The sequence below is a fragment of the Hypanus sabinus genome, chromosome 10 (genome assembly GCF_030144855.1).
Source record: "Hypanus sabinus isolate sHypSab1 chromosome 10, sHypSab1.hap1, whole genome shotgun sequence".
NCBI lineage: Eukaryota > Metazoa > Chordata > Chondrichthyes > Myliobatiformes > Dasyatidae > Hypanus > Hypanus sabinus.
Window position 1 is genome coordinate 29,596,145 of NC_082715.1, and position 14,860 is coordinate 29,611,004.

Below are 14,860 nucleotides of genomic sequence, written 5' to 3' on the forward strand. Positions count from 1 at the left end.
CAACTTCCATTTTGCTGCCCATATCTGCAATTGATCTATATCCTGCTACATCATTTGGCAATCTTCTACACATTCCACAACACAACCAGTCTTTGTAATAACCATATAACAATATAACCATATAACAATCACAGCACGGAAACAGGCCATCTTGGCCCTCCTAGTCCATGCCGAACCCTTAATCTCACCTAGTCCCACCTACCCGCACTCAGCCCATAACCCTCCACTCCTTTCCTGTCCATATACCTATCCAATTTTACCTTAAATGACACAACTGAACTGGCCTCTACTACTTCTACAGGAAGCTCATTCCACACAGCTATCACTCTTTGAGTAAAGAAATACCCCCTCGTGTTTCCCTTAAACTTCTGCCCCCTAACTCTCAAATCATGTCCTCTAGTTTGAATCTCCCCTACTCTCAATGGAAACAGCCTGTTCACGTCAACTCTATCTATCCCTCTCAAAATTTTAAATACCTCGATCAAATCCCCCCTCAACCTTCTACGCTCCAATGAATAGAGACCTAACTTGTTCAACCTTTCTCTGTAACTTAATTGCTGAAATCCAGGTAACATCCTAGTAAATCGTCTCTGCACTCTCTCTAATTTATTGATATCTTTCCTATAATTCGGTGACCAGAACTGCACACAATATTCCAAATTTGGCCTTACCAATGCCTTGTACAACTTTAGCATTACATCCCAACTTCTGTACTCAATTCTTTGATTTATAAAGGCCAGCGTTCCAAAAGCCCTCTTCACCACCCTATCTACATGAGACTCCACTTTCAGGGAACTATGCACAGTTATTCCTAGATCTCTCTGTTCCTCTGCATTCCTCAATGCCCTACCATTTACTCTGTATGTTCTATTTGGATTATTCCTGCCAAAATGTAGAACCTCACACTTCTCAGCATTAAACTCCATCTGCCAACGTTCAGCCCATTCTTCTAACTGGCATAAATCTCCCTGCAAGCTTTGAAAATCCACCTCATTATCCACAACACCTCCTACCTTAGTATCATCGGCATACTTACTAATCCAATTTACCACCCCATCATCCAGATCATTTATGTATATTACAAACAACATTGGGCCCAAAACAGATACCTGAGGCACCCCGCTAGTCACCGGCCTCCATCCCGATAAACAATTATCCACCACTACTCTCTGGCATCTCCCATCTAGCCACTGTTGAATCCATTTTATTACTCCAGCATTAATACCTAACGACTGAACCTTCTTAACTAACCTTCCATGTGGAACTTTGTCAAAGGCTTTGCTGAAGTCCATATAGACTACATCCACTGCCTTACCCTCGTCAACATTCCTTATAACTTCTTCAAAAAATTCAATAAGGTTTGTCAAACATGACCTTCCACACACAAATCCATGCTGGCTACTTCTAATCAGATCCCGTCTATCCAGATAATTATAAATACTATCTCTAAGAATACTTTCCATTAATTTACCCACCACTGATGTCAAACTGACAGGTCTATAATTGCTAGGCTTCCTTCTAGAACCCTTTTTAAACAATGGAACCACATGAGCAATACGCCAATCCTCCGGCACAATCCCCGTTTCTAATGACATATTAAAGATCTCCGTCAGAGCTCCTGCTATTTCTACACAAACTTCCCTCAAGGTCCTGGGGAATATCCTGTCAGGACCCGGAGATTTATCCACTTTTAAATTTCTTAAAAGCGCCAGTACCTCCACCTCTTTAATTGTCATAGGTTCCATAACTTCCTTACTTGTTTCCCACACCTTAGACAATTCAATATCCTTCTCCTTAGTGAATACCGAAGAGAAGAAATCATTCAAAATCTCTCCCATCTCCTTCGGTTCCACACATAGCTGACCACTCTGATTCTCTAAGGGGCCAATTTTATCCCTCACTATCCTCTTGCTTTTAATATAACTGTAGAAACCTTTCGGATTTACTTTCACCTTATTTGCCAAACCAACCTCGTATCTTCTTTTAGCTTTTCTAATCTCTTTCTTAAGATTCCTTTTACATTATTTATATTCCTCGAGCAATTCCTTTACTCCATGCTGCCTATATCTATTGTAGACATCCCTCTTTTTCTGAACCAAATTTCTGCAAACTTACCAACCAACCCATTTACATTTTCATCCAGGTCATTTATATATAGTATATATAAAACAGCAGAGGATATAAGGACAGAGTACCCAGCAGGCATCAAATAGCCAATTCACTGAGAATGCTATACAGCTTTTAGATGAACCTCCCATGAGAGCCCTTGTCAAATACCTTAATAACATCCATGTAGACAATATACATGGCTCTACCTTCATCAATCACCTTCTCAAAAAATCAATCCTGTTAGTAAGATGCAACTTGTCTCACAGAAAGCCATGCTGTCTGTCTATAATTAGGTCATGGTTTTCCAATTGCTCTGAACTACTATCCCCAAGAATCATTTCCAACCCCACTTCCATTTTATTTCCTTTGTATATTTGAACAAAAAAATTTAACATGTTGCTACAGCAAAGGCAAATGGATGAAATGTTTATGGTGAAGATGATATCATTTAGAGTTAAGGAAATCTTGTTTCAGCTGTACAGAGTGTTGATGAGATCAGGCCTGTTACTTAAGAACAGATATGCATAACTGAGAGACAGAACAAAGAAGGTTCACCAGTTTGATTTCAGTTATGATAGAATTATTTTATGAAGAAGGACATAGCAAATTGGTCCTACCCCATCTGGAATCTGGGAGGTGTTTCAATTGAAATACACGCGATCCTGAGGGACCTGACAGACTAGATGCGAAGAAGATGCCCCCTCAGATAGGTGTATCTAGTGTAAGTGGATACCCATTTAAGACTGTTATAAGGAAGAATTTCTTCTTCCAAACAATTCAGAAATCTTAGAATTCTCTACCCTGTGAGCTGTGTCCAGAGTTATTATGGACAGTCAGTGCAATTTTATAAACTTTATAAAGCTTACTGTTCTTCATACGGTCTTCTGTGTATAAAATTATGTGAGGCACAGATAGGGTGAATGTGCAGAGCCTCTTTCCCAGAGATGGAGTATCAAGGAACAGAGGCCATACATTTAAGGTGAGAGGGGGAATATTTAATAAGAGCAGAATGTTCACCTGGACAGTGGTCAGCATGTGGAATGAGCTGTCAGAGGAAGTGACCGAGACGGGAGCACTTAAAGGGATTCGGACTGATACAGGGATAGGAAAAGTTTAGAGGGATATGACCCAAATGCGGAATAAATGGCACTAGCTTAGGTTGGAATCTTGGTCAACATGGACAAGTTTCTATGCTGTATGACTTTAATGGGAAAGTTACAGAGATCAAATAGAAAACAGTAGACAAGAGATAAGATCAGCCAAATTCATATTGAATATTGACAATGGTGTAAGGAGGCAGTTGTCTGTCTTCCTTGTACTCCCGTCCCTTAAGTTCCTTGAAGTTTAACCAACAGAATGCTGGATAACATCAATTAAAATGTTGCCTACAATGTAAGCGGGAAAGTTTCCTATCTTGTCCAGGGATGCTTGGGCTTGCTTAGGCAGTGCGGCTGCTGCATGGCAGGACAGGTTTTAGTAATAATTTTTGGGTTCAGGACTGTAAGGATGGAATTTGCTTTCACCGGGCACAAAAATTTCTATGAAAGATTTTGATAGTTGAGACAGATGCTTCCAGAATAACTGATGCCAAGATTAAGGAAAGCATTTTTGTTGGTCCACAAATCAAACAGGTCATCAATGACAGGCAATTTGAAGAATTTCTAGTGGGACCAGAGAAAATCACATGGAAGGCATATACAAAAGTTGTTGAAATTTTTCTCGGCATCTACAGAGCACCAAACTACATGCAGCTGGTTGAAAGCATGCTTCAAGCATATAAAACCATGAAATGCAACATGTCACTAAAGATTCATTTTCTGCATTCTCATTTAGACTTCTTCCCTGCAAATCTTAGTGCTGTTAGTGACGAGCATGGTGAAAGGTTTCACCAGGACAATGCGGTCATGGAGAAAAGATACCAGGGCAACTGGAATCCATCAATGCTGGCAAATTATTGTTAGACAATTAAACGTGAAGCCTCAGATATTGAGTACAAATGAAAATCATTAACAAAACATTTTTAACTTAGTTGAACTAAGTTTAACAAAACATCAGCACCATTATGCAATTAAACACATTATATTCAATAAAAGTTAATTTGTTGTTTCTCCAAATTCCTACGTTATACAAGTAATCTGAAATTATATATGTGTTCATCTTCTAACAATCTAATATAAACAAAAAAATATTCTGAGGAAGCAACACTTTGGAAAAAATTTGTTGTCCAGTGAAATCAAGCCCCGCACTTTTTCACATGGCTGAACTGTTTTTGTACTCAGATCTTTCAGAAGTAGTGCTGTGTTTTCAATGTTGTCAGAGGCCCCCTAGGCCTGGATAGGAAGTGGAAAAGCTCAGGGGTGAGACGGAACACCAGTAGCAACCATTGGAAGAGAAAGAAGTATAGCCGGGAAAAGTGGAAGTCATCTCCTTCTTAATATAAAACTCAGAGCATTCCTCCTCTTCTGGACATCATCCAAAAAGCCTCTAGAGCTGCAGCTGACAGTAATTTCCTTTTCAGTCATTCCCTGAACCATGCGGCTATATTCCAAACATGGCTCTCTGCACCTAAGGTGAATCTGGCCACTAGGATCCCATGTACACTACTCAGTCACAACTGTAACAAAACAAGAATTGTTTATATTTCTGCAGTTAGTGCAGTCATTTTGTGCTACATCCTTATTAGCACTAAAACCCTTGACTATTTGCTTAAATGTTTATCCCGAATAACACTCAGATTTGATGTTATGACATTACATATGATGTTATGTTAATTTTGAGGAGACAAAATGGATTTGTCAAAGTCATATTTTGTACAAGGTGGTTCATATATTTTATCTACACTCACCCGTTGTAGGAGTGATCCTGGTAACATTGACGCTGCTACCATTTTGAATGTATACTGAAAATGGATAGGTTAGATTATCCATGATCGTTTTCAGTGTGTCAAGAGAAAATCCATTTTCAGGTATGCTTAATTCAACGTCGACAGTATATGCGGTCTGTTGATTGACTGTACCAAATTGCAAACAAAGGAAAAAGAGTGAAAACATTAATATATAAATGGAAATGAATTCTGAGCACATTGAAGATTATCAAAACCAAGCTACTCAGGTGTACTTGTTTGAAAAGGAACAACTGGACAAAGGAAAGTAGCATGTAGTGTTACCACGCATTATAATAACTTAAAAGCATATACCAAGCTGGTGTGTAGTATTTCTCCATAAAATTTAGACTCATTTTGTAGAGCTGAACTAGAAGGCTCTACCATACAAATAATCATTATATAGTCTACTGGAATGCTCTCTTAAAAATCGTCTCTCATCACCAGTGATCACAAGACTGCAGCAGTCTTGATGGCAACTTAGGACCATGGGTCAATACAAAGACATGCAGGGAAATATAGAGGGAGTCTTGGTTACCAATGGAGTCAGTAGCAAGTTTTCTCAGAATATATAACTTTTCAGATAATGGACCTGTTCCCAGGGTAGCGGGTGTCTAAAAGATTGTGAAAGAGAAATAATAATCCCTCCTGAGACAAATTAACTCTATAGGGAGAATAAAATGGAAACTGGTTTCTTGGACTGACAATTTCTGCAGGGATGCATGAAGAGGATTCAAGAATATTGAATGTAAATTGTCATCAGGTGAAATTTGGCAATAAATAAAGTACAAAAGCATTTGAAATAATAATAACATATTGATTGATAAAAGTAAAGGAGTAACACATACAAATTTCTGGAGTAACTGAACAGGTCAGGCAGCATCTGTAGAAAGGAACATAGAGTCAATGGACTGAGTTGAGACTCTTCATCCTCTTGATTGATGCTGCCTGACCTGCTGAGATCCCCCAGCATTTGTCTGTGTTCCTCTGGATTTCCAGCATCTGCTTATGTGTTTATGAAACGTAAAGGAAAGTTTCATTAAGACTGGCTAGGGATAGCTCAAATACTATCTATAAATTTGCTGATGATATAACCATTGTTGTTAGAATCTCAGGTGGTGACGATAGGGCATACAGGAGTGAGATATCCCAACCAGTGGAGTGGGGTCACAGTAGCAACCTTGAACTTGATGTCAGTAAGATGAAACAGCTGATTGTGGCCTTCAGGAAGGTTAAGACGAAGGAACACATATGTATCCTCATAGAGAAATCAGAGGTGGAGAGAGTGAGCAGTTTCAAGTTCCTGGGTGTCAAAATCTCTGAGGACCTAACCTGGTCCCAACATATCGATGCAGTTATAAAGAAGGCAAGACAGTGGATATACTTCATTAGGAGCTTGAAGAGATTTGATAAGTCAACAAATACACGCAAAAACTTCTATAGATGTATCGTGGAGAGCAGTTTTTAATACATATTTCTGTTTTTTGCACAATTTTTAATCTATTCAATATACATATACTGTAATTGATTTACTTATTATTATAACTTTTTTCTTCTTAGAACCATAGAACCATAGAACACTACAGCACAGTACAAGCCCTTCAGCCCTCCATGTTGTGCCGACCCATATAATCCTTAAAAAAACGTACTAAACCCACACTACCCCATAACCCTCCATTTTTCTTTCATCCATGTGCCTGTCCAAGAGGCTCTTAAGTACCTCTAATGTTTTAGCCTCCACCACCATCCCTGGCAAATCATTCCAGGCACTCACAACCCTCTGTGTAAAAAAAACTTACCCCTGATGTCTCCCCTAAACTTCCCTCCCTTAATTTTGTACATATGCCCTCTGGTGTTTGCTATTGGTGCCCTGGGAAACAGGTACTGACTATCCACCCTATCTATGCCTCTCATAATCTTGTAGACCTGTATCAAGTCCCCTCTCATTCTACTACGCTCCAAAGAGAAAAGTCCCAGCTCTGCTAACCTTGCTTCATATGACTTGTTCTCCAAACCAGGCAACATCCTGGTAAATCTACTCTGCACCCTTTCCATAGCGTCCATATTAATTCCTATAATGAGGTGACCAGAATTGAACACAATACTCTAAGTGCGGTCTCACCAGAGATTTGTAGAGTTGCAACATGACCTCTCTACTCTTGAACTCAGTCCCCCCGTTTATGAAGCCTAGCATCCCATAGGCCTTTTTAACTACCCTATCAACCTGTGCGGCAACCTTGAGAGATGTATGGATTTGAACCCCAAGGTCCCCTTCTTCATCCACACTCTTAAATTCTTCTTTTTCTATATTATGTATTGCAGTGAATTGCTGCTACTAAGTTAACAAATCTCACAACACATGCTGGTGATAATAACCTGATTCTGATTTTCAGGTGCCTCCATCGTACATGACTGATACCTGGGGAAAGCGAATTCAAGGTGCCTGATTTTGCATCATCTTGCTTCACACTGCTGATGAGAGAATAACTGGACATTTGTACTTTGGTGGAATTGTTGTACCATATCTCCAAAATGTGTTTACAAATTTATACAGAATGAGAGTCTGGACTGGACAAGTATAGAGCAAATTATAAGTAATATCAAAGGATTTTTTGAATGATTGAAAATAAATGGTTGCGATATTGACACAATAAAATTCAGATTTCAATTAATCCCAAATTTACTTAGTTTACTGATTCATAAAAAGAGAATAACTTGATTTCAAAAGTTAATATGATATTTTTAATCAAGTTTCAGCCATTGCTCATTCTAAAGGGATGTAGCAGGGTATGATAATGTCATAATATAATTAATTACTTACCATTTCTTTTTTGCCTGTTGAGAACAATTTGGCTTTTACTTGCTTCTGTTAGTATACTATCTTCAACCTGAATTTTGTCATATTGAAATAATTGAGATGTAATACTGCTTTAAAATCTTTCAAGTTCAGATTATACTTAAAGTCTGTTACAATAATTTTTTCAGTTTGGTTCACCTATCTAAATGAACAACATTTGTCCTACTACTTAATACAAGTATGATAAAATGAGACAAACCTGACTAGGATTTAAGTAAGTTATTAGCAATATGATTTGTACAGATGACAGCAGCCAACCATTCATGCGATATCAACAACTGTATTTATAATTGTCTCCCAATTATCTGCCCTCCCTCTTCCACATCTAAAACCCTCTCCATTGACTGCATGTGATATGTTAAAGATTTAGTAATTAGTGGTAACAGATCATGTATAATGCATTGAAGAACTTAGCAGGTATCATTTTAAATCCCAAACTAAAACAGGAGCATGAAACTTGCAATGCTGAATCAAGGTAATGCTGCACTTTCAGAAGTTTCTCTGTTGAATGGGATGGAGGTCCTGAGGTCACTGATTAACTGGACTTTGAAAATGCATCCACATTCTTCAAACACAATTTATTCCCTTGTGCACAAGAGATACAACTTGGCCCCTGTCACTAGGTTGCTCTGAAGTTACAGTTTAAAATTGTTGCAGTTACTGAACCAATAATCCTATGGCTGAATAATGTTAAGAGCATAAGACATAGGAGCAGAATTAGGTCTCTCAGTCTATCAAATTTATTCTGACATTCCATTATGGCTAATTTATTAACCCTCTCAACCCCATTCTTCTGCCTTCTCCCTGTAAGCTTTGACACCCTGCTTTAAATATAGTCAGTGACTTGGCCTCCACAGCCATCCGTAGAAATTAATTCCACAGATTCACTACCCACTGACGAAAGAAATTCCTCCTCATCTCCGTTCTAAATGGACATCCATCTATTCTGAAGCTCTGCCCTCTGGTCCTAGACACCCACTATAGGAAATACCCATAAGACATAGGAGCAGAATTAGGCTAATAATCATCATCACTTGATATGATCACCTTCTCCTGAGGCTTCCTTTACCTTAAGTTCACTAATCAAATCTGGTTCATTACACAACACCCAATCCAGAATTGCCTTTCCTCTTGTGAGCTCAACGAGAAGCTGCTCTGAAAAGGCATTTTGTACACATTCTACAAATTCCCTCTCTTGAGATCCAGCATTAACCTGATTTTCCCAATCTACCTATATATTGAAATCCCCCATGGCTATTCTAACATTGTCCTTATTTGATGCCTTTTCTATTTTCTGTTGTAATATATATCCCACATCCTAATTACTCTTCGGATACCTGTATATTAGTCTCATTAGGGTATTTTTACCCTTTCAGTTTCGTAAATCTACCCACAAGGATTCTACATCAAATCCTATGTCACCTCTTTCATTTTACCAAGAGCCATCCAACCCTTTCTGCCTATCTGTCTGTCCTTTTGACACAGTATATATCCTTGGATGTTAAGCTCTCATCTATGATCGTCTTTCAGACACGATTCAGCAATGCCCACAACATCTTACCTGCCAATCTCTAAATGCGTTACAAGATCATCGACTTTATTCTGTGTACTGCATGCGTTTAAATATAATATCTTCAGTCCTGTATTCTTCATCCTTTTTGATTTTGCCACCATTTTACATTTCAGAAAATCCTATGGACTGAAATTTTGCCCTATCTTCTACCTGCCCTCCCTCACACTCTCACTGCACACTGAAGAAACTAGGATACCAACTGCCCAAACCTCAGCCCCATCACTCTAGTTTTCATCCCCCTTCCAATTTAGTTTAAATATTCCACAGTGATGTATAATCCTTCTATTCTTCTGATCAGTGTCTTAGTTAATAAAGGAAAACATTCTACACACATTTTTAGATATTATTGACCTATCTGGCAATCTTTAGGTATCTACAAACACATCATTTAAGTTTTCCTTGTTCCTTGTCAAAAGCTTTTCTCCACTGCAGTTTTTCAGTTATGAATGCTATGTTGTTGAACATTCCTAAAAGCTGGTAACATTCTAGTGACTAATTGCTTGAATTCTTGTCTGATGAGCCCAACAGATGGTGCTGATACTCTATGTAAAACTGGGGATATGAATCCAAGGGATTTAATGGAAAGTATCCTTTCTATGAATACCACATTTGCATTTTTATGAAACATCTTTTTCCCCTCAGGCAATCCAACAACAATCCTCAACTAGAATACCAGCTTAGCACAAAGACTCTGTGTGGCCCCGTTTGAAGATACTCGATTGATAATAAAATACTAACCACTTCAAAGTGGCACTTCAGAGCCACTTTCTCATTCCAGTCTATCCAAGAAGCACTCATAGAATCATAGAGGTACAGCACAGAAATGGCGTACTGGTCCATGTAGTCCATGCCGAAACCATTTAGACTAGCTACTCCCATCAACCTGCACAGGGACTATAGCGCTCAGTATCCTTATTATCCGTGTACTTATCAAAATATGAAATCAAGCTTGCATGCACAGGTTGTGCTTGCAGCTCATTTGACACTTTCATGATCCTTTGATTGCATATGATTCCCCTTGTGTTTCCCTTAAACCTCACCTTTCACTCTTCATCCATGACCTCCGATTGTAGTCCAACCCAACCTCAATGGAAAAATCCTGCTTACATTCACCTTATCTAAACCCCTCATAATTTTGCATTCCTCTGTCAAATCTCTCAGTCTTCTATGTTCTAAAGAATATAGTCATAATCTATTCAGTATTTCCTTATTACTCAGTTCCTCCAAACCCAGAAACATCATTGTAAATTTTCTCAGTACTCCGTCAATCTTGTTTACATCTTTCCTGTAGGTAGGTGACCAAAACTGCACACAATACCTCAAATTACCCTCACCAATGTCTTTACAACTTCGACATAACATCGCATCCCCTTTCCTCAATAAATTGATTTATGAAGGCCAATTTGCCAAAAGCTTTCTTTACGATCCTATCCACCTGTGAACCGACTTTCAGTAAATTATGTACCTGTATTTCCAGATCTCTTTGTTCTACCACACTCCTCAGTGCCCTACTGTTCCTGGCTGATCCTACTGAAGCAAAGAACCTCACATGTCTGCATTAAGTTCCATCTGCCATTTTTCCAGCTGATGCAGATCTCTCTGCAAGCCATGATAGCCTTCCTCACTGTCCACTGCAACCCCAATCTTGGTGTCACCAAAAATTTGCTGATCCAGTTAACCACATTATCATCCAGATCATTGATATACATGGCAAACAATAAAGGACCCAGCACCAATCCCTGCAGCACAGCACTAGTCACAGGCCTCCAGTCAGAGAGGCAACCCTCTACTATTACTCTCTGGCTTCTCCCACAAAGCCAGAGTCTTATCCAACTTACTATCTCATCCTGAGTGCTGAGCAACTGAACCTTCTACTACCTCCCATGCGGGACCTTGTCACATGCCTTGCCAAAGTCCATGTAGACAACATCTACTGCCTTGCCTTCATCTACTTTTCTGATAACTTCCTTCAAAAAACTCTGGAAGATTGATTGGACATGACCTACCATGCACAAAGCCATGCTGATTGCCTTTAATCAATCCATGTCTATCCAAACACATACAATAACATAGGTAGGAAAGGGGAGGAGGTCCTGAAAAAAGTCTACAGGGAATTAGGAAGGAAGTTGAGAAGCAGGACCACAAAGGTAGTAATCTCAGTACGCGACAGTGAGAATAGGAATAGGATGAGGTGGAGGATAAATACGTGGCTGAGGGATTGGAGCAGGTGACAGGGATTCAGATTTCTGGATAATTCGGACCTATTTTGGGGCAGGTGTGACCTGTACAAAAAGGACAGTTTGCACTGGAGTCCCAGGGGGGGCAATATCCTGGAGGGGAGGTTTGCTAAGGCTACTGGGGAGAGTTCAAACTGGAATTGTTGGGGGGGTGGGAACCAAACTGAAGAGACTGGGGAAGAGGAGGTTGGCTCACAAATAGAGAAAGCTTGTAGACAGTACAAGAGGGAGGATAGACAGGTGATAAAGCAGGGACACGCTCAGACCGAAGGTTTGAGATGTGTCTATTTTAACGCAAAGGGTGTTGTGAACAAAGCGTAGAGTGTGGATCAGTATTGGAGCTATGATGTGGTGGCCATTACAGAGACTTAGACGGCTCAGGGACAGGAATGGTTACTTCAAGTGTCAGGTTTTAGATGTTTCAGAAAGGATAGGGAAGTTCTGTCAAGTTCAGGGAAGTACTTTGGTTCTGTCTTCACTAAGGAGGACATAAATAATCTTCCAGAAATAGTAAGGGACTGAGGGTCTAGTGAGATGGAGGAACTGAGGGAAATACATGTTAGTAGGGAAGTGGTGTTAGGTAAATTGAAGGGATTAAAGGCAGATAAATCCCCAGGGCCAGATGGTCTGCATCCCAGAGTGCTTAAGGGAGTAGCCCAAGAAATAGTGGATGCATTAGTGATAACTTTTCAAAACTCCTTAGATTCTGGATTAGTTCCTGAGGATTGGAGGGTGGCTAATGTAACCCCACTTTTTTTTAAAAGGAGGGAGAGAGAAACCGGGGAATCATAGACCTGTTAGTCTGACATTGGTGGTGGGGAAAATGCTAGAGTCGGTTATCAAAGAAATGATCACAGCACATTTGGAAAGAGGTGAAATCATCAGACAAAGTCAGCATGGATTTGTGAAAGGAAAATCATGTCTGACGAATCTTATAGAATTTTCTGAAGATGTAACTAGTAGAGTGGATAGTGGATAGCCAGTGGATGTGGTATATTTAGATTTTCAAACGGCTTTTGACAAGGTCCCACACAGGAGATTAGTGTGCAAACTTAAAGCACACGGTATTGGGGGTATGGTATTGATGTGGATAGAGAATTGGTTGGCAGACAGGAAGCAAAGAGTGGGAGTAAACGGGACCTTTTCAGAATGGCAGGCAGTGACTAGTGGGGTACTGCAAGGCTCAGTGCTGGGACCCTAGTTGTTTGCAATATATATTAATGATTTAGATGAGGGAATTAAATGCAGCATCTCCAAGTTTGCTGATGACACAAAGCTGGGCGGCAGTGTTAGCTATGAGGAGGATGCTAAGAGGATGCAGGGTGACTTGGATAGGTTAGGTGAGTGGGCAAATTCATGGCAGATGCAATTTAATGTGGATAAATCTGAGGTTACCCACTTTGGTTGCAAGAACAGGAAAACAGATTATTATCTGAATGGTGGCCAACTAGGAAAAGGGGAGGTGCAACGAGACCTGGGTGCCATTGTACACCAGTCAATGAAGGTGGGCATGCAGGTACAGCAGGCGGTGAAAAAGGCAAATGGTATGTTGGCATTCATAGCAAAAAGGATTTGAGTACAGGAGCAGGGAGGTTCTACTGCAGTTGTACAAGGCCTTGGTGAGACCGCACCTAGAATATTGTGTGCAGTTTTGGTCCCCTAATCTGAGGAAAGACATTCTTGCCATAGAGGGAGTACAGAGAAGGTTCACCAGATTGATTCCTGGGATGGCAGGACTTTCACATGAAGAAAGACTGGATCGACTAGGCTTATACTCACTGGAATTTAGAAGATTGAGTGGGGATCTTATTGAAACGTATAAAATTCTAAAGGGATTGGACAGGCTAAATGCAGGAAGATTGTTTCCGATGTTGGGGAAGTCTAGAACAAGGGGTCACAGTTTAAGGATAAAGGGGAAGCCTTTTTTGGACCGAGATGAGGAAAAACACAGAGTGGTGAATCTGTAGAATTCTCTGCCACAGGAAACAGTTGAGGCCGGTTCATTGGCTATATTTAAGAGGAAGTTAGATATGGCCCTTGTGGTTAAAGGGATCAGGAGGTATGGAGAGAAAGCAGGTACAGGGTTCTGAGTTGGATGATCAGCCATGATCATACTGAATGGCGGTGCAGGCTCGAAGGGCCGAAGGGCCAACTCCAGAACCTATTTTCTCTGTTTCTATGAAGGAGGCCAAAGAGGTGGGGGCGTGGCACTGTTGATCAGAGATAGCGTCATGATTGCAAATAAGGTGGACACCATGCAGGGATCGTCTATGGAGTCTCTGAAGGTGGAGATTAGGAACAGGAAGGGGTCAATAATTTTACTGGGTGTTTTTTATAGGCCACCCAATAGTAACAGGGATATCAAGGAGCAGATAGGGAAACAGATCCTGGAAAGGTATAATAACAACAGAGTTGTCATGATGGGAGATTTTAATTTCCCAAATATTGATTGGCATCTTCCTAAAGCAAGGGGTTTAGATGGGGTGGAGTTTGTTAGGTGTGTTCAGGAGGGTTTCTTGTAGATAAGCCTACAAGAGGAGAGGCTGTACTTGATTTGGTATTGGGAAATGAACCTGGTCAGGTGTCAGATCTCTCAGTGGGAGAGCATTTTGGAGATAGTGATCATAATTCTATACCATATCATTGGAAAGAGATAGGAACAGAGAAGTTAGAAGAGCATTTAATTGGAGTAAGGGGAATTATGAGGCTATCAGGCAGGAAATTGGAGGCTTAAATTGGAAACAGATGTTCTCAGGGAAAAGTACGGAAGACATGTGGTAATTTTAATGGGATATTTGTGTGGAGTTCTCTATAAGTATGTTCCAATGAGACAGGGAAGTTATGGTAGAGTACAGGAACCATGGTGTACAAAGGCTGTAATAAATCTAGTCAAGAAGAAAGGAAAAGCTTACAAAAGATTCAGAGAGCTAGGTAATGTTAGGGATCTAGAAGATCATAAGGCTAACAGGAAGGAGCTTAAGAAGGAAATTAGGAGAGCCAGAAGGGGCCATGAGAAGGCCTTGGTGGGCAGGATTAAGGAAAACCCCAAGGAATTCTACATGTATGTGAAGAGCTAGAGGATAATACAAGAAAGAATAGGACCTATCAAGTGTGACAGTGGGAAAGTGTGTACGGAACAGGAGGAAATAGCAGAGGTACTTAATGAATACTTTACTTCAGTATTCACTATGGAAAAGGATCTT

General features: G+C 40.1%; 1 protein-coding gene across 1 annotated transcript in view; it reads right to left on the reverse strand.

The window, feature by feature from the left end:
* The window catches only part of LOC132400537 (adhesion G protein-coupled receptor F4-like), a 116,654-nt gene that overhangs the window by 69,152 nt on the left and 32,642 nt on the right, over positions 1-14,860 (reverse strand). The window contains exons 4-5 of the mRNA XM_059981579.1: positions 7,812-7,878; positions 4,955-5,119 (exon numbers count right to left, since the gene is read on the reverse strand). Of these exons, the coding sequence (XP_059837562.1) occupies positions 4,955-5,119; positions 7,812-7,878 (232 nt within the window). The remainder of the gene's footprint in view (positions 1-4,954; positions 5,120-7,811; positions 7,879-14,860) is intronic.